The sequence below is a fragment of the Chiloscyllium punctatum genome, chromosome 11, assembly GCF_047496795.1.
Source record: "Chiloscyllium punctatum isolate Juve2018m chromosome 11, sChiPun1.3, whole genome shotgun sequence".
Classification (NCBI taxonomy): domain Eukaryota; kingdom Metazoa; phylum Chordata; class Chondrichthyes; order Orectolobiformes; family Hemiscylliidae; genus Chiloscyllium; species Chiloscyllium punctatum.
The window spans coordinates 63425059-63446759 of NC_092749.1; the positions used below are offsets into that span (position 1 = coordinate 63425059).

General features: G+C 42.2%; 1 protein-coding gene across 9 annotated transcripts in view; it reads right to left on the minus strand.

The window, feature by feature from the left end:
* LOC140483049 (girdin-like) overlaps positions 1-21701 on the minus strand; it is a 376157-nt gene that overhangs the window by 129229 nt on the left and 225227 nt on the right. For 8 of the 9 annotated variants that reach the window (XM_072580957.1, XM_072580958.1, XM_072580956.1 and 5 more), the window contains exon 18: positions 11115-11291. The exons of the other annotated variant lie outside the window; for it this stretch is intronic. In XM_072580957.1, the coding sequence (XP_072437058.1) occupies positions 11115-11291 (177 nt within the window). The remainder of the gene's footprint in view (positions 1-11114; positions 11292-21701) is intronic. 9 annotated transcript variants of the gene reach the window in all.

Sequence of the window (21701 nt, forward strand, 5' to 3'; positions counted from 1 at the left end):
ACAGCATAGGTTTTGGAAGCTGTGGAATTTTCCTTTTTAATTTTTGGGTGTTGCAATGGCACAGTGGTTAGCACTGTTGCGTCACAGTGCTAGGGGCTCTCTTTCAATTGCAGTCTTGGGTACAGTGTGTGATATTTGCATGTTTTCTGGTTTCCTCCTACAGTCCAAAGATGTGCTGGTTCTGTGTTGGCCATGCTAAATTCCTCTGTAGCATCAAGGGATGTTCAGGCTAGGTGGATTAGCTGTGCTAAATGTAATGTTACAGGGATAGGTGGGATGTTCTTCAGAGGGTCAGTGCAAACTCAAATGGGCCAATTGGCCTCTTTCTGCACAGTAGGGATTCTATAAGTCTATAAAGATGCTGTATTATTATTAAATTGTTAATTCCTTTGTTTAAGTTATAAACTTAGTATCTAGCATTTGTTATTCAGATACTCTAATACTGGTTATTCAAAAAGTCTGGTTTGAAACCATTGGGATCAACTTTGAGGATCATTAGATGTTCAGACTTTATTGTGTGGCAAATGCGGTACAGGAATATGGAGGTTTATTTGACTTGGCTGTCTTTATGTCAATATACATCTGAAAGTCCAAGTGAACCATATCCACTGGCTTACCCTTATCAACTCTACTAGTTAAATCCTCTAAAAATTCCAATATGTTTGTCAAGCATATCCCTTTTATAAATCCATGATGATTCTATCTTACAGGTGCTCTGCTTTCTTAAATTCACTCATGGGACATAGGCGACACTGGCTAGGCCAACATTTATTTTGCATTCCTAGTTGTCCTCGAGAATGTGGTAGTGAACTGTCTTTTTTGACTGCTGCAATTCATGTGCTATAGAAGGCCCCCAACGCTGTTATGGAGGGAATTCCAGGAGTTTGACCTAGCAACATCGAAGGACTGGCAATTTATTACCAAGTCAGGATGGTGAGTGGTTTGGAGGGTAACTTGCAGGTGGTGGTGTCCACTTGTATCTGCTGTACTTATTCTTCTAGATGGAAGTGGCTGTGAGTTTGGAAGTTACTGTCAAAGGACCTTCAGCAAATTTCTTGTAGTAGAACACGCTGCTGGTTCAGAGTCTTGGTGGTGGAGGGAGTGCATGTTTAGGGATGTGGTGGCAATCAAGCAGGCTGCTGTGTTCTGGATGGTGTGAAGCTTCTTGAACATTGTTTGAGCTGTATTCATTCAAGTAAGTGGGGATTTTTCCTTCACACTCATGACTTGCGCATTATGGATGGTAGATAGGATTTGGGGACTTTCTGCTATATTCCTAACCTCTAGTGGGGGAGCACTTTGGGGTCAGTGACCATTTCTATTAGTTTTAAAATAGTGATGGAAAAGGATAGACCAGATCTAAACGTTGAAGTTCTAAATTGAAGTAAGGCCAATTTTGACAGTATTAGGCAAGAACTTTCAAAAGCTGATTCGAGGCAGATGTTCGCAGGTAAAGGGATGGCTGAAAAATGGGAAGCCTTCAGAAATGAGATAATGAGAGTCCAGAGACAGTATATTACTTTAAAAATAGGAAAAGCTGGTAGATAAAGGGAATGCTGAATGACTAAGTAAATTGAGGGTTTGGTTAAGAAAAAGAAGGAAGCATATGTCAGGTATAGACAGGTTAGATCGAGTGAATTTTTAGAAGAGTAGAAAGGCAGTAGGAGTATACTTAAAAGGAAAATCAGGAGGGCCAAATAGGGACATGAGATAGCTTTGGCAAACAGAGTTAAGGAGAATCCAAAGGGTCTTTACAAATACATTGAAGACAAAAGAGTAACTAGGGAGAGAATAGGTCCCCTCAAAGATCAGCAAGGCAGCCTTTGTGTGGAGCCACAGGAGATGGGGGAGATACTAAACAAATATTTTCCTCAGTGTTTATTGTGGAAAAGGTCATGGAAGAAAGAGAGAGTAGAAAAATACATGGTGACATCTTGAAAAATGTCCATATTTCAGAGGAGGAAGTGCTGAATGTCTTGAAATGCACAAAAGTGGAGAAATCCACAGCACCTGATCAGGTGCACCCTATTGTTGGGCATCTTGCTGAGATATTTGTATCATTGAGAGTCACAGTTGAGGTGCTGGAAGACTGGAAGTTGGCTAACGTGATGCCACTGTTTAAGAAAGGTGGTAAGGACAAGCCAGGGAACTATTGACCAGTGAGCCTGATGTCGGTGGTGGGCAAGTTGTTGGAGGGAATCCGGAGGGACAGGATGTACGTGTATTTGGAAAGGCAAAGACTGATTAGGGATAGTCAACATGGCTTTGTGCGTGGGAAATAATGTCTCACAAACTTGATTGAATTTTTTGAAGTAGTAACAAAGAGGATTGATGAGGGCAGAGCGGCAGACGTGATTTATACGTGATTTCAGTAAGGCGTTCCTCATGGGAGACTGGTTAGCAAGGTTACATCTCAAGGAATATGGGGAGAACTAGCCATTTGGATACAGAACTGGCTCAAAGGAAGAAGACAGAGGGTGGTAGAGGGTTGTTTTTCCAGACTGAAGGCCTGTGGCCAGTGGAGTGTCACAAGGATCGGTGCTGGTTCCATTACTTTTCATCATTTATATAAACGATTTGGATGTGAGCATAAGAGGTAAAGTTAATAAGTTTGCAGGTGTAGTGGACAGTGAAGAAGGTTACCTCGGATACAACAGGATCTTGACCAGATGGACCAATGGGCCAATGGGCTGAGGAGTGGCAGATGGAGTTTAATTTAGATGTGTGGTGCTGCATTTTGGGAAAGTAAATCTTAGCAGATCTTATACGCTTAATGGTAAGGTGCTAGGGAGTGTTGGTGAACAAAGAGACCTTGGAGTCCAGGTTCATAGCTCCTTGAAAGTAGAGTCGCAGGTCGATAGGATAGTGAAGGTGGCTTTTGGTATACTTTCCTTTAATGGTCAGTGTATTGAGTACAGGGACTGGGAGGTTATGCTGTGGCTGTACGTGACATTGGTTAGGCAACTTCTGGAATATTGTGTGCAATTCTGGTCTCCTTCCAATTGGAAGAATGTTGTGAAACTTGAAAGGGTTCAGAAAAGATTTATAAGGATGTTGCCAGGGTTGGAGGGTTGAGCTAGAGGTAGAGATTGAGTGGCTAGGGCTGTTTATTTTCCCCTGGATCGTCGGAGGCCGAGAGGTGACCTTATAGTAGTTTAGAAAATCATGAGAGCATGGATAAGGCAACTAGACAAGGTTTGTTTCCCTGGGGTGGGGGCGACCAGAACTAAAAGGCATAGGTTTAGGGTGAGGGGGGGAAAGGTATAAAGAGACCTAAGGGGCAACTTTTTCATGCAGAGGGTGGTGAGAGTGTGGAATGGGCTGCCAGAGGAAGTGGTGGAGGCTAGTACAATTGCACCATTTAAAAGGCATCTGGATGGGTATACGAATAGGAAGGGTTTGGAGGGATATGGGCCGGGTGCTGGCTGGTGGGACAAGATTGAGTTGGAATATCTGGTCGGCATGGACAATTTGGACAGAGGGTCTGTTACATCTCTATGACTCTGACACATTTCCTTTGTTTCTTCCGTCTCACTAGATCCAGTGCTCCCCAACATTTTATTGATATTATTTGTGTCCTCCTTCGTGAAGGCATAACAAAATTATGCATTTAATTGGTCTGCCATCTCTTTGGTCCCCATTATAACTTGCCCTGTTTCTCACTGTAACGGACCTATGTTTGTCTCCACTAATCTTTTTCGCATCAGATCATTACATTAGATTTTGCAGATAGTTTGTATGTCTCCTACAAGTTTACTCACGTAGTCTATTTCCCCCCTCCTAATCAATCCCTTTATCCTCCTTTGTTGAAATTTAAATTGCTCCCAATCTTCGGGGCTACTGCTTTTTTGGGATCAATCTGTGTGCTCCTTCCTTGAATGAAATACTATCCCTAACTACCCTTGGTCAGGCCACTTTTCCTGATTTGTTTCTGTGTCAAACCAGAATGAACAATTACTGCAGTTCCTCCAAGCACTCTTTAAATGTTTGCCATTACCTTCCTGCAATGTAATGTTCCCCAATTTATCAAAACCAGCTTGTGCCTCATATTTTCATAATTTCCCTTCACTTATATTCAAGACCCTAGTCTCAATTATGTTACTCTCATCTTAATGAAGAATTCTATCACATTATGGTCTTTCCCCAAAGCGCAGCTAGAATATCAATTATTCCTTTCTCATTACACAACACCCTGTCAAGGATGGCTGTTCTCTAGTTAATTCCTCAAAGTATTGATCAAGACAACCATCCCATTCATGCTCCAGGAATTCCTCCGCTCTGGTATTGTTATTGATTTGATTTGTCTAAACCACATGCAGATTAAAGTCACCCATATTTATTGTGGTACCTTTCTTGCTTGTGTTTCTAATTTCCTGTTTAATGCCTTTCCTAACATTACCAATACAGTAGTATATAGTTAACCCCCACCTGAACATTCAGGTTTGGGTTGGTTAGTGGCAATCAACATTCACACCAGGGTTTGACCATCTGAACAAGATAGAATCTAACCATCTCCCTTGATATTCAATGTCATTACCACTTATGAAAATCTCATGGGTCATCACACAACACAAGTCAAAATGTGATGGAATACTCTTCACTTCCCTGAAGGAGTAAAGCTCCAAAAATAGAAAAAAAGCCCCACAAAGACAAAGCAGACCACTTGATCAGAATCCCATCAACCAACATTCAACCCTTTGACCATTAAAGCACATGACAGCACTGTGTACAGCATATAAGATGCAATACAATAATTCACAAATGCTTTTTCAACACTAAATCTACATCCTCTAATACCTGGAAGAATAAGGGCAGCAGATGCATAAGAACTCAATCATCTGTAAGATCTCCTTCAAGCCTCTCTCCATCCTGACCTGGAAGTATATCAATATTACTGAATCAAAACCTTGGAACATCCTTCCTTCCTAACAGCACTGTGGATGTTCTTATTTGAAAGGACTACAATGAGAGTTAAGGTGGTGGTGAATCACAAGGGCAATTAGGGAATTGGCAACAAATGTCAATATAACTTTTACAAAATGATATTAAAGATGTTATATCAATCAAATAGTTGTTGCTGTCTGGGGTACTAATGTCACAACACAAATAGGAAATAAGGTGTGGGTATGGCTGAGATCTTACAGGGGCTTGGCTATGGTGAGAAATGTGGCAGAATCACACAAATGCAACAGGGCTATCTTGATATCAGAAACAACTGTTTGCACCTTTTAATTAAAATATGGGCATTGAGACAAGATTCTCTCAAAGCTAAGGTGAGCTGTAAATTAAAGGAGATTACTCATTGCTCTCAACATTTTTAACTGCACATCTTGCCTCATTAATATACAATTCTTAGTCTATCATCTGCTACAAGCAAACTATTTGCTGTGAATTTTCAACTTGGCAGTCAGAATGGGTACCTGATGATTTCAGGTCAACGCTGGTTTCGATCAGCCTGCATGTTTATCACCATTATCTCATGGGGACCAGCCGTTTGACACTTGTCCATGCACACTGGCATCTAATAATGCTCAGAATCCTCATGGCACCTCTTCATTCTATGTACAGGATGTTTAGGAAATTGAATCCTGCATTTCAGGGCATAGTGGCAACTAGCTGCTGCAAGGACACTTTACACGTAGAAGGATCAAGGAAACAGAGTGCATCATTCAACATCTCGAGGCTGCTTGCATGATTTCCTTACATTCGCTAGAATCTACATGGCTTCTTGCACGATCAACGTCTTTCCTTACCATGCTGAGTTGTACTATGTTTGTTTGTGCATTGGTACTTTAGCCAGTGCTTATAAGTTATTAGAACTGACATAATGATGTGATCTTTGTGCAGGCAAACAGACTGTTGTTCAGTAGAAATCTGTCTTCCTATATGGCACACAAACACCAATCTAACATCACATCTGCAGCAACGTGGCAGTGGCCTGTACAACCAAACAGTCATGTCAGATGTACAAGGGGGCTAGTCCTCAGTCCAGTTAAATGGGGGAACATTGTTGTTCAGGGAATCCTGTACTGTCAGTCACAGGTTACAGGCGTGGCCACATCTGTTATCCCCAATGGCCAGTCTCTGTCAGAGGGATATCTCCAAGGATGGGCAATGGTCAGTCCTATAGGGGCATCGTAGGCAGTCAGGAGAATCACATATCGCCAATCAGGATGATGCAAAGACAGTGGTCAGAGGTCTTATCATTCATGTCTAGGGGCTGTTCATCAAAATCGGTCAGAGGTCTGGATGAAATGCAGATGGAAGTTGCAGCAGTGGTATCAGCAGGGTTTCTTTAGTCAACTCAATTGAATTAAGAGCTTGAGCAGAGCCGATACTCAGCTGGATTTACTCAACTTCCCTTTTTGAGACTGCCTTTAACTAATGAGTCCATGCGTTAATTGGTGACATGGGTGCATGTGGGGTGAGGTTAGAGCAGGCTTGGCTGGGTGAGGGACAAGTAGAAGTAGGGACATGGACCATAAGACCACATGAAATAGGAACAGGAGTAGGTAGTTTGGTCCTTCACGTCTACTCCGCCATTCAACAGAATTATGGCTAATCTGACATCTGATTTTCTTGACTCTCCTGCCCTCTCCCTGCAAACTATTATTATGGATCTATCTATCTCAAACTTAATTATACACAAAAGGGTGCTGCTCCCCCACCTCTTTGGAACAAAGAGTTCCAAAGACTCTTAACCCTCTATGAAAAGAAATTCTTCTTCATCTTAGTCTGAAATTCTGAGACTAGACTCTCCCATGAGGGGAAACCTCCAGTCAGCATTTACTCTATCAAGCCCATTAAGAATTCTATATGTTTCAATGAGATGATCTCTCATTCTTTTAAACTCCAGTCAGTTGAATCCCAACTTATCAACCTTTTCATCATAAGACAATCCCTCCATATCCAGGATTGTCCTAGTGAACATTCTCTGAAGTCCCACTCATGAAATGCTATCTTTCCTTTAGTAAGGGTTCTAACCATACTACTCAAGATGTAGTTTCAGCAGTACTTTGACCAGATGCACTGAGACTTCCCCATTCTGATACTCCAACCTCCTTGAAATAAAGGCCAACATTCCATAAGACTATAGACCACAAGATGTCTGAACAGAATTAGGCCTTTTGGCCAACTGAGCATGGCTAATCAGTTTCTCAACACTGTTCTCCAGCCTTCTCCTGAAACCCCTGATCCCCTTACCAATTAAGAAATTATCTATCTTCATCTTAAAGACACCAACAACTTTGCCACAGAAGGCTGTGGAAGCTATGAGTTCCACAAATTCACCTGCTCGCTGAAAGAATTCCTCCACATCTCACTTCGAAAGTGCCATTCCTTCACTGAGGCTGTGCCCTTGGGTCCTAGTTTCTTTTACTAGTGGAAATATCTTCTCCACATCCACTCTATCCAGGTCTCTCAGTATTCTCTAAGTTTCAGTGAGATCCCCTTCATACTTCTCAATTCCAGTGATTAGCATTCCCCGATTTCCTACTGCATCTGTGTGCTAACTTCCTGCGTTTTCATCTCCAAGACCCTTTGTGTTGTAGCTTTCTGCAGTTTTTCTCCATTTAAATAATACTCTTTTGTTCACTCTTCCAAGATGAATAATTACACATTTTGCCACATTATACTCCATTTGCTAACATTCTGCCAAGCTACTTAATCTATCAATATATCTCTAAACTGTTTGTATCCCTCTTGCATCTTGCCTTTCCACCTATTTAAGTGTTTTCTGCAAATTTGGCTGCAGTACATTCGCTTCCTTCCTCCAAGTCAATAATATATTGTAAATAGTTGCAATCCCAGTATGGATTGCTTTGCAACCCCACTGGTTAGAGATTGCCAACCTATCCATGCCGATATACCATCCATTACCTTATGACTTACAGCTCTTATCTTATGACTTAACCTTTTGTGAGGTAACTTGTTGCATGCATTATTGAAGTTCAAATACAACACATTTATTGGTTCCTCAGTATCCACTCTGGATCAGTCTTCTTCAAAAACCTCTAATAAATTAGTCAGACACTTTTTCCCTTTCAAGAAGCTATGCTGACTCTGCTTGATTAGATTATAATTTTCCAAATGTGACCATGATAGTAGGGAGCAGTTTGTCAAGATGTAAAGGAGGCAGACAGAATAGTATGAGAGGGCATGATCAGCTATAGGTCCGGGTTTTGTTTGCAGTTCCTACCATTGGTTCCTCCACAAGCGGACCGTTAGAAGACCACACAGATCATCAGTAAGGCATATTGTCAGGGCGCTGGGAGCAAGGAGGAAAGTTGGAGGCAAAATTTGATACAGTGAGTCTCCACATGGGAATAATCTATCAGGGTAGCGCAATGTCAAATGGAACAGGGAAGCTCTGAGATGGTATCTGTCAGTCAGGCAGAGCTTGTTTTGACAGAAGCTACCAGGAGTTGCTGAATGACAAGGTTATATGGTCTTATATAATTAAGGGAATGTTACCCTCACAAGATACTTTCCGTGATTTACCCTTCTTGCTGATATCTTATACTATTTCCTTCAGTGAATCCAAGATTTCTGTTTGTGGTTGGACAATAATTGTAGAATCCAAATAGATGTTTTCTAATCAACCTGTTCATAGATGATTTTACATGACTCTGGAGCAGTTGGAACTTGAATCCAAGCCTTAGAGGTAGGAACCCATGAATTCAAAGAAGCTATAGTGAATGCAGTTCTAGGCCAGTTGTCAAGCAACATACCACACATATGTTGCTTATCCATTATAGGGAGCACATGGCCATCAACTACTGCTCTCCTTTAGTAATGTAAACAACCGAAGGTTTTTCTCGCTATTGCACGATATTATGTATTTATATTTCAACACCGCACTCAATTCAGTTTTCCATTTTTTACTCCAAGTTATCTTTAAATTCTAAAATAATTTTTCGAAAAGGAATAAAATTTGTGCCGTCATTCCTTTGGTGAAAGGTTGAAATGTTATCAGGAACAGAGAGATTTTTTTTTAAAATAGAGATTTTCAGCTCATGGAGGTTTATGGGGCAAGTTAACTCCTAATGTTGCTCTGATAATTAAACTCTCCAAATAGTTTCTTATCTCTGGCACACCACTACAAATGCCCTTATAAAAAAATCACAGATTACATCTATTTTAAGAAATTGATTGCAGCCTTTGATTTAGTTGGTGAAACAATCCGCCTCCAATGCTTTTCATGCTATCCAGTCAATCTGGACTGGTATTGCCTTGGTCTACTTTTATTGTCCAGTCACAACCAGAAATTTTCCTGTAATATTGATCTCATGCCAACAGTGTTAAATCCTGAATACCACAACGATCTACATCAGCCCTCTTATGATGGTCATTTGAATGCTGCTCCACAGCAACATCATCTGAAACATGATGCAAGGTTACACATGTATATCACTTCATCATCAACTCTTGACTCATCTACTTTGTCCAATGTCTGGCTTTTTGTCTGACATCCAGTGCTGGATGGAAAGAAATTGTTTTCTAATTCAATATTTGCAAGACACTATTTCTACTCCTGTCATAATCATCTGTTCCTTAACCACTCATTCCATTCCTCTTGCTGGACACTTATGTGAAGACTGCTCATAGCCAGCTTACTTGCAACCTGTGATTTATGTAACACTGAGAGAAAGTGAGGACTGCAGATGCTGGAGACAAGAGTTGAAAAACGTGGTGCTGGAAAAACACAGCAGGCCAGGCAGCATCAGAGGAGCAGGAGAATTGACGTTTCGGGCATAAGCCCTTTTTCCTGAAGAAGGGCTTATGCCAGAAACGTCGATTCTCCTGCTCCTCGGATGCTGCCTGGCCTGCTGTGTTTTTCCAGCACCACATTTTTCAACTTTAGAAACACTGAACCTAGTGTTTGATCACATCCTGTGAATTATTGACAACTACTTACATTTGTCCAAGTTCAGCTGGTAAAACTCCACATAACTCCAACTTGTATGTTTCTATTTCTACAAACCCCTCTGGTTTTCTTCCAATTCTGTGTATTCTGCTTCTAGACATCCTTTGCCTCATTATCAATGTCACGGCTTTACTTATCTAGATTCCCAAAATTGTCAGTCCCACCCTAATCCTCCTTCCCTTTTTCTTCCTGTCAGTAACACTTTTAAACTTCTGTCTTTGACAAACTTTCTGGTCATTTGATTTTCTTTTCTTTGAATAGTTTCCATCTTATCTTGTCTATATCTAATTCTGTGCAGCATCACAGAAGGTTTTATAGAATCGTTGTGGTGCAGGCATTATTCTGCCCAACAAGCCCACACCAGCTTTTCAAATGAGCATCATTACCTGTGCCAATCTCCTATTTCCCTATACTCTTTCAAACTATTGCTATCCAAATAATCACCAATGCCCGAGAGTGCCTCAACTGAACCTGCCTGCCTATATCTCATTTCCAGGCAGTGTATTCCTTATTGTAATTACTCATTAATATGAAAAACTTCTTTCTCATATCACCTTCCTCAGAGTTAAACAGCACAGAAACATACCCTTCAGTCCAACCTAGATATCTGACCAGACATCCCAATCTGACTTAGTCCCATTTGTCCCATATCCCTCCAAACCCTTCCTATTCATATGCCTTTTAAATGGTGCAATTGTACGCGCCTCCAGCATTTCCTTTGGCAGCTCAATCCATACAAACACCACCCTCTGCGTCAAGATGTTACCCCTCAGGTCCTCCTTAAATTTTTCACCTCTGACCTTGAAACTGTGCCATCTAGCTTTGGATTTCCATATCCAAGGAAAAATACCTTGGCTATTCACCTCCTCCTTCTGCACATCATCAAGCTAAAGGTGCTATATAAATACAAATTATGCTTAATATCAACAGTATCTTTATACTAAAATATTTTGCTACAGAAATCTATTCCAAATAAATATTTTGAAGGTGAAATTGTACTTTAGCGGGGCCACAGATTGGATGGTAACTTTCTATAGAGAATAAATGGAAGTGTGATTTCAGTTGAAAGAAAACATATTTACATTAGTACCATTTAACCACTGTTCAGTGCACAACTCAAATAGTTTTATTTAACTTTTCAAGCACCACAGATTTCAGCTACTTGTAGAAGAAATCCAACAAAACTCACATTCCTTTCAACCTCAATAAGTCTATCTTTAACCTTCAATAGTTCACGAGTTACTTCTTGGTTCTCTCGCTCCCATTTTCTTGTAGTCTGGTTTTCTTCACCAGGTCTACCTTGCAAACCCTGCACATTTTTTTCCTCTTCTTGTCTCTGCTTGAGAGCATCATAGTTTTTCTTCACCTGTAATCACAGTTAATAAATATGCTATTGTTTTTATAGATATAAAGTAATATTTTATATAGTCAACTTGGAACATTAAAACTGTAATTTAAAAAAAAAAATCAGTATTTATCAATAATTCTGCTCTGTGGAATAGTAAAGCTTTGCTCCCAAGCTTGCAATCAAAATTCCTTATTTTCTTGCTGATTTCTTATGGCAAATTGAATATGTCAAAGGTAACTCAGCCTGCTATATGCGCTGTAGTGATATCAGATTTTAATTAGGCAGAAAATTAATCTTCAGATTGCTTTCTGAGGACGATATTCTATCTACTGCACACGTCCTTTGAGAATTTAGTTATCAAAGGCTGACATAGCCCACATACCAAGGCATTTAATACTTCAACAATGTTGCTAATACACCCTTTATAGTAATATACATCTATCATAATGACCAGCAAATAAAAAACACTTCTAATCAACTTTTAGCTTTTTAGTTTCAAGAAAATATTACTGTGTTCTGATGGTGAGGCATCACTGCAATTTTGTCTTTCAAATATTCGAATGCTAAATTCCAGTTTGTTGATAATAAATAGGCAAAAGTGTTGATTAACCTTTATTATGGATCATTTTCTCTTTATGTAAAGAAACAATTAATACTAAAAAGACAGCTGAACACAACTTTGGAAACAGTACCACGAAATTTGCAAACATCTAAGTGCCTAATGCTATATTGGAGCATAATTTATCAAAAAAACAGACCATTTTAGTTATGTAGGTGCCTCTTCTTGAGCCAAAACTAGTGAAAGGTCTTAGAGTTTCTAACTTGCATGTCTTGACCAAACGTTATTGAATTGTCTTCATATAGTGATACATTAAGCACATTGCAACACTGTGCTCCAAAACAAAATCTGAAGGCCTTGGAGATCCATCAGCAATTTTTGCAGTACTTTAGTATATTCTGGAGTTTGAAAGTTAAACAAATGAGGAAAGCTTGTGCTCTCAAGCATCGTGTTGAGGGTTTTCATGGCACAAAGACTTCAGAAAGTTCTACTTTTCTGGGCAGGGAAATCTAAAGAGCTAGGTCACCCATTGACAACTCAACAAGCAAGTTGAACTGGGGATCAGCCTCTGACAAATATTTTAGTGTCAAACCTGCCTCCACACTCTCAATATGCCCTGCAACCATTTAATATTTGGACAGGCATTAATTAACTCAGGGCGAGTGTCAGTTCCCATCTCAGGAAGGAATACCACCTTTGAGAGCTGCAGCTCAGTCGTATCAGCATCATCATGAGTACTGGTCACTGCTCATCCAGTCCTCAGCAGACATTTTCACTTAGACCAGCTGAGAAGTACACTGGGCGACAGCTTTTGATGAGGCCAGGTCAGAAAACTGGCCAATATAATGCCCCCTGCCCACATGTCAACCCTGGCTCTCAGGGTCTGTGATATTCTTCCCTACAAGTTAAAGTACCCACTTCACTATTGCCAAATTCATTCTCCCTGCAAAACATATGTGCATACTGGAATGGGTTAAGGGAAAATAATGGTAAAAGCACACAGAAACTATTCATTCTCGATGATCATCTGGATATTACTGGTCAATGTGTTGCTACTCTGCCCCTGCAGAAAATTCACAGTATTACATACATCTAAACAGATGAATTAGAAACAGCAAGAGGCCATTTGGCCTATTATTGCAAACATCCAAAAGAATAATATCTACCTCAATCACTGGTCTCAATAGCAATAGTAAGGCAAGAGGATTTTGATAGCTTGATGAATGCACAGCATCATGGGAAAAATTGGGCTGATGGATCAGATTTACACAGGCATGCCTTATTGTCATTTATTCTTTTGATTTAGTTCTCCACCACACAACCACATTGTGATGTGGGCTTATGATCTTACCTCAATAATTTTAAAGGCCTACTTCACAGATGCAATGGTGGGAATTGAGCGAAACAGAAAAGACTTTTTAGATTTGATGAGGTATACTGAATGTAGCACTGAATGCAGTCAGTGAATAGAAGCTGCTGCTCTCCCTTAGCAATAGGGAGGAAAAACACACTTATCAAAACCTATGTATTGCTAGAACTGATTAAGGGATCACCTAATCAGATTAAGAAAGTGAAAAGCTCCAGGTTAGTAACAATATTCTGTAGCACAGCTCGCTCTTCACTATGTTGCTATATGTATTTCATTCAGCATATATTTCTATTCAGAACTTATTCCATTCATTCACATCCAAGTTTCAGCAGGACAGTTGGAAATTGGGGTCCCCTCTAAAACTTAAATTATTTTAGTATTCCATATTAAGTATTTCCTGGGTAGCATGAGACCTCACTTAACCGTTACAATTGTAGCCTGCCTTCTATAAACATAAAACAAACTCTGACATGCGAAAACAAAGGATAGGTCACAAGATTTATTGATGTCATGATGCTCCATTGAGCTGATGTCAAAGGGTTACTGCTCCTAGAATATTTGAATATTAATGCAGCCTTTCAGGAATAGTATGTTTTGGTCTTTGAAGGAATAACACCTTCAAATGGAGATAAGTAAGGGACATAAGTAACATACCCTGCTAACTGGATGAAAAGGGTTCAGACAGGTGAGACACAGAATAGATTGCCAACATCCAAAATGTGGTCCATCAACAGGTGGTGGCAGAAAGAGAGGGGGGACCAGGGGAATTAGCCATCACCTTCTTGGGGAATGATCAAGGATTTGAGGGAAGAACAAAAGATTGTTACTACCAAGACTGCAAAACATCAGCGATGAACATTCCACCATTCCAACTGTAGGGGTCAATTATGTTTTGCTCCATTCTACAGAATGGATTTGAAATCTGTGTCACATTTTTATCTGTCATGGATCATATATTTCCTTTGTTTGCCTAATTAACCCATGCATCATACCTAAGCTGCTGCTACTTAACAAAATCTCTAAAAATTGTTCACAATTGGTTGACTTACCTATGTTGGGTAACTATGATCACAATCACCAAAATCTAACAAGGACCCACAGCTGCAGATGAATACACTTCCCTACATCCACCACTGCCATACCCAAACCTCATACCCCAGTCAGCTCCCCTACTCTAGCAAACATTTTCAACTGCAGGTCAGTTGTATTTGTAATGCATCTGCCTGATTTGGTACCAAATACCAATTTGGTATAGGTTTTCCACATGATATTTTTGAACTACCAATACGCTTCAAAAGGATACCCTGTCAGTTGCAGCTTGTGTCGGTCCCCTGGCAAGGTCATTATAGTTTCTCGTTGTGGCATGTCGGAACTGGCGGTTGATGAGTTGAACATCATACCCGCTCTGATGAGGGCACCCTTGAGTACTTCCAAGTGCCTGTCACATTCCTTCTCATCTGAACAGATCCTGTGTTTACGTAGGGCTTGAACGTAGGGGATCGTTGTTTTAATGCATTTCGGGTGCAACACAAGCACCTCCAAATCATGAAGCTCACCGAGGAACCAGAACAGTCATCACAGGGATCTGGAGAGGGGTGACCAAGGAAGGAGTCGACTTGGACCCCACTGGAGGGCCGCTGCCCTGGGCTTGACATGTATGCTCACACCATCAGGAAATATTCATCAGCTACACCCACAATGTAGAGCACCCGATCACAACGCAATGCCATCCATGCTCTTAAAACCAATGACAATATTGTCATCAAACCAGCAAATAAAGGAGGAGCCATCATCATTCAGAATAGAACAGATTACTGCAAGGAAGTGTATCGACAACTGAACAATCAGGAACACCACAGGTAACTACCCAGCCAATCCGACCAAAAAGCACACCCATGAACTAAACACATTGATCAGGACTTTGGATCCAGTCCTTCAGAGTTCCCTACGCGTCCTCATACCACGTACTTCTCGTGTAGGCAACTTCTACTCCCTTCCAAAAGATACATAAAGCCAAGATACTAGGGCGTCAGGCAATGAGACCCTGTGTGAGAACCTCTCAGGCTATGTTCGAGGGCATCTTGAAACCCATTGTACAGAGGACCCACAGTTTCTGTTGTGACACTACAAATTTCTTACAGAAACTCAGCAATCACAGACCAGTCGAACTGGGAACATGCCTCATCACAACGAACGTTTCAGCACTCTACACGAATGACAGTACCGCTGCAACAGCCTCAGTACTCAAAACCAACAATGGCCTATCTCCCAGTACCGTCCTGCAACTCATCCGCTTTAAGGTGAGAGGGAAAAGATTTAAAAGAGATCTGAGGGGTAACTTTTCATGCAGAGGGTGGTGCTTGTATGGAATGAGCTGCCAGAGGATGTGGTGGAAGTGTGTACAATTACAACATTTGAAAGGCATCCAAATTTGCATGAAGATTGTTTTCTATGATGACAAAGGGATCTTGATCAAATGGGTCAATGGGTTGAAAAATGGCAAATAGAGTTTAATCTGGATAAATGTGAAGTATTGGATTTCAATACAATGAGGTGGTTAGGGCTTATACAATAAATGGTACAGCCATGGCTAGTGTTCAAGAACAGACCTAGAGGTGCAAATACATAATTCTTTAAAGTTTGCATCACATACAGACAGGGTGTTAGCATTGCCTTCTTTGCTCAGTCCTTTGAGTATAGGAGTTGGGAAGTCATGTTGACGCTGTATATGACATTGCTGAGGCCTCTTCTGTAGTACTGCGTCGAGTTATGATTGCCCAGTTGTAGGAAAGATATTTAAACTGGAGAGGTTCAGTAGAGATTTACCAGAATGTTGCCAGGTATGGAAGATTTGAGTTATAAAGGAAGTTTGGATAGGCTGGGACTTCTCTCATTGGAGAGGAGGTGGTTGAGTGGTGACCTTATAGAAGTTTATAAAATAATAGGGATATAGATAGTGTTAATGGTAATTGCTTCTTCCCTAGGATGGGTGGATTTCAAGACTGGAAAATACATTTTTAAGGTGAGAGGAGAGAGATCTTAAAAAGACATAAAAGGCAAATTTTTAATACATTGGTTTGCGTGTGGAATGAATGTCCTGAGGAAATGGTGGATATTGGTACAATTACAGGATATTTGAATAACTACATGGATAAGAAAGTTAAAAATCACACAACACCAGGTTATGGTCCACTGGGTTTATTTGGAAGCACTAGCTTTCGGAGTGCTGCTTCTTCATCAGTGGTTGTGGAGTACAAGATCGTAGGACACAGAATTTATAGCAAAAGTTTACAGTGTGAGAAATTATATATTGAAAAAGACCTGGATTGTTTGTTAAGTCTCTCATCTTTTAAAATGGACATGTTGGTTTCAGTTCTTACATATGTAAATCCCAGAACTTTCTTAAAGTTACATGCTCAAGTGAACTTTAACAATAAGTGCCATGTTGGCCCAGATAATACACTGAGGGTGTGAGGTGCCCTGCGTGAGGCTGTAGGTGCCCCAAATGTTCTGACTGATTCTAATTTAAAAAAGGGATTTACAGAATCTTACATGGATTCATGATTTGAGCAAAATGAAATGTAATTCTGCAAGTACAAATTCACCCCACAAACTTATGTGCATGTGCATGTGCACACACGGCGGGGGGGGGGGGGCATGAGTGTCTGTGAGAGAGTGTGCGTATGTGTGTGCGTGTAAAGGGGTATATGTCTGTGAAAGGATGCTTATGTGAGTGTGATAGTGTATGTGTTAGCATACAAGAAAGAGTTTGTGTATGAGAGAGGGTGTGAGTGTATGGGAGAGAGCGCGCGAGGGAGCGAGAGCACGAGGGAGAGAGTGTGAGAGCGCGAGTGTGTGAGAGAGCGTGTGAGAGAGCGAATGCGAGAGCGAGTGCGCGCGAGAGAGATGGGTATCAAACTTGACTATCAGCATCTGCTCAGCCACTTTGTGTTGTTGCCTGAACCGAAGTCCGCCTTGGAGATGATCACCTGAAGATGCAAGGTCGAATGTCCCGGACCCCTTAAGCATTCTCCAACAGGGAGAGAACACTCCTGTCTGTTGATTATTGAGAGACGTCCATCCATTTGTTGCCATTGCCTCTGCTCAGTCTTGCCAATGCACCATGCTTCAGGGCATCCTTGTCTATCCCATACACTGCAGGCAATGTTAGCTGAGTCACATTAGTACCTGTCATGTACATGGTGGTGGCAGATGTCCCCACGCGTAATGGTGGTATCTGTGTCGACACTCTGACACGTGTTGCAGCATCTACCATGACAAGGTTGTATGCTGTTGTCCTGAAAGCCGAGCAGTTTGGGGTGAACAATGATCTGTTTGAGGTTTGGTGGTTGTTTAAAAAGGTGAGAAGTGGTGGCGTGGGGAAGGTCTTGGTGAGGTGCTCATCCTTATTGATAATGCATTGCAGGCTGTGAAGAGCATGGTGTAGTTTTTCAGTTCGTGGGAAGTACTGGAAAACAAGGGATACCCTGCCAATTGCAGCTCATGTCTGTCTCCTGAGGAGGTAATTACGGTTTCACGATGTGGCACGTTGGAATTGGCGGTCAATGAGTTAAGCATCGTACCCCGGTTCTTATGAGAGCTTCCTGGAGTACTTCTAGGTGCCAGTCACGTTCCTTCTCATCTGAACAGACCCTGTGTATGTGAAGGGCTTGTCCATAGAGGATGGCTGTTTTAATATATTTCAGGAGGAAGTTGGAGAAGTGTACATTGTGAGGTTATCTGTTGCAGTAGAGTGAAATGCTGAGGTGCCCATTCTTGATGAAGATGCACGTGTCCAAGAATGAGACAGATAGTAGAGAGTAGTCCATGTTGAGTTTGATAGTGGGATGAAACTCATTGACATCACGGTGTAGTTTTCTTCAGTGACACCTTGCCATGAGCCCAGAGGGAGAAAATGTCGTCAATGTACCTGGTGTTGGTTGGAGGTCCTGCGTAGAGAAGTAGTCTTGTTCGAACCTGTACATGAAAATGTTCGCATGTTGGGTGCGAATTTGGTCCTCATGGCTGTTCAGTGTGTCTGGATGAAGAACTGGCTGTCAAAGGTGAAAACATTGTGGTCGAGGAAAAAGCCCTCTAGTTTTGGACTCCCCATGAGGGGGAAAAGACATTGGCTATTCACCCTATTCATGCCCCTCATGATTTTATAAACCTGTATTAGATCACCCCTCAGTCTCAGATGCTCCAGGGAAAATAGCCTCAGTTATTCAACCTCCCCCTACAACTAAACCCTCCAGTCCTGGCATAATTCTTGTAAATCTTTTCTGCACACTGTCAAATTTAACAACATCTTTTCTACAGAAGGATGAGCAGAATTGCATGCAGTATTCTGAAAATGGCCTCACCAATATCCTACACAGCCACAACATGATATCCCAACTCCTATACTCAATGTACTGACCAATGTTGGCAAGCATGCCAAATGCCTTCTTCACAACTCTGTCTACCTGCAACTCCACTTTCAAGGAACTGTGCACCTGCAGCCAGAGGTCTTTTTGTTCGGCAACATTTCCTAGGACCCTACCATTAACTGTACAAGTCCTGCCCCTAGTTGCCTTATCAAAATGCAACACCTCACATTTATATAAATTAAATGCCATCTGCCACTTCGCGGCCCAGTGGCTCATCTGATCAAAGTACCGTTGTATTCTGAGATAATTCTTCATCACTGACCACTGCACCACCTATTTTTGTGTCATCTACAAACTTACTAAACATGCTTCCTATATTCACATCCAAATCATTTACATAAATGACAAAAAGCAGCGGATCCAGCAGTAACCCCTGTGACACTCCATTAGTTATAGGCGTCCAGTCCAAAAAGCAATCCTCTACCATCACCCTCTGTTTCCTATCTTCAAGCCAATTTTTTATCCAATTGGCTAACTCCCCCTCCATCCCAGTCCCATGTGATCTAACATTACTAACGATTCTACTATGTGGAACCTTGTCGAAGGCTTTGCTGAAGTCCATGTAGATACCTACCACTCTGCCTTCAATCTTTTTTTGTTCACTGAGACATGATTTCCCACACACAAAGCAGTGTTGATGTTCCTGATCAGTCCTTTCCTTTCTAAATGCAAGTAAATCCAGTCCCTCAGAATCCTCTCCAACAACTTACCCACCACTGAAAGAACACACACCAGTCTATAGTTGTCTTTTCCTTACAGCCTTTCTTAAATATTGGCACCACATCAACCAACCTCCAGGCTTCTGGCACTTAGCCTATAACTGTTGATGATACAAATATCTCAGCAAGGAGTCCAGCAATCTCTTCCCTAACTTGCCACGAAGTTCTGGGAAACATTTGATCAGTTCCAGGGATTTATCTACCATTATCCATTTTCAGATCTCCATCACCTCTTCTATAATATGAACTCTCTTCAAGATATCACTATTTATTTCCTCAAGTTCCCAAGCTTCCATGTCCTTCTCCAGAGTAAATACTGATGTGAAATATTCATTTAGTATCTCGGCACGGTGGCACAGTGTGGGCGGCACGGTGGCACAGTGGTTAACACTGCCGTCTCACAGCGCCAGAGACCCGGGTTCAATTCCTGCCTCAGGCGACTGACTGTGTGGAGTTTGCACGTTCTCCCAGTGTCTGCGTGGGTTTCCTCCGGGTGCACCGGTTTCCTCCCACAGTCCAAAGATGTGCAGGTCAGGTGAATTGGCCATGCTAAATTGCCCGTAGTGTTAGGTAAGGGGTAAATGTAGGGGTATGGGTGGGTTGCGCTTTGGCAGGTTGGTCTGGACTTGTTGGGCCGAAGGGCCTGTTTTCACACTGTAATGTAATGTAAACTAAAAAAAACTAATCTAGTCTCACCCATCTCCTGTGGTTCCACACATAAATGGCCATATTCTTCTTAAAGGGCCCTATTCTCTCACCCTTAAAGTACTCATACCATCTCTCTGGATTCTCTTTAACACTTTTTGCCAAAGCTATCTCATGTCTCCTTTTTGCCCTCCTGATTCCCCCCTTAAGTATAATTCTACTGCCCTCATGCACCTCTAGGGATTCACTTGACCCCAGCTGTTTGTACCTGACATATGCCTCTTTTTTTCCTCGACCTGAGCCTCAATTTCTCTAGTCAAACAGCATTCCCTACACTACCAGCTTTGCCCTTCATACTAACTGGTACATACTATCGCTGAAGTCTCGGTATCTCATTTTTAAAGGCCTCCCACTTCTCCACCAACCCTTTACCTGTGAATGCCTTACCCCAATCAACTTTTGAAAGTTCCATCTCCTTTGTTGTCGCCACCACAGCCCCTTCCACCTCATCAACATCACCTATGCCACATGTCCCAGCACTTCCGCCCTTTTATTGCCACCACCGCAGTCACTTCTGCCCCCACCATCACCTATTCCATGCATTCTGTCACTTCCACACCCGTAACTGCCACCGTCGCACCCACTTCCGCTCCCACTGACGCCACTCACCTGAACACTGCCGACAGAATTGTCTATGACACACCTCCGTGGATCCTACAGTCACCACCTTCATCCCCCAATGCCCGGGGTGAGCGTTACTTCTGGAAATGACGTCACCCCGGTCCCTCTACTACCACTTCCACTTCAGTTAGTCTCCACCCCCACTCCCAGCTCCAGCCCAACATCAAGTCCTAGCTCCCAGCCCTTCCAAGTCTTCACCATCCCCTGAGACCTACCCTCATTGAAGACGAACAAGGAGTCTGCAGCAAAGACCTTACCTTCATCCCCATCTGCTCCCAGATCAACAAATTCAACGCGCATTGTGACATCAAACACTTCAGCTGCCTTCAGGCTTACTTTTTCCACCAAGACTTCTGCCCATCTTCCGAGGACCCCTTCTCCCACCTCCAACACACCCCATCCACCTGGACGCACCGTGCCGATCTGTCATCTGCTCTCGATCTCTTTATTTCCAACTGCCGCCGGACACTGACTGCCTCAACCTGTCCACCTCCCCCCACCCACTCCAACCTCTCACCCTTGCAACTCGCAGCCCTCTACTCCCTTTATTCCAAACCCAACCTCACCATCAAACCAGCAGACAAGGGGGGTGCACAATGGTAGTTTGGCACACTGACATCTACATTGCTGAAGCCAGGTGCCAACTCAAAGACACCTCCTCTTACTGCCCCCTCGACCACAACCGCACCTCCCATCACCAAACCATCATCTCCCAGACTGTACAAAACCTCATCACATCAGGAGATCTCCCACCCACAGCTTCCAACTCCACAGTTCGGGAACTCCGCATCACCCGGTTCTACCTCCTACCCAAGTTTCACAAACCTGACTACCCCAGCTGACCCATCATCTCGATCTGCCCTTGCCCCAAACGCATCTCCACATACATCAATACTGTCCTATCCCCTCAGTCCAGGAACTCCCCACATACTTTCGTGACACCATCCACGCCCTCCACCTCCTCCGAGACTTTAGTTTCCCTGGCCCTCAACACCTCATCTTTACCATGGACATCCAGTCCATACA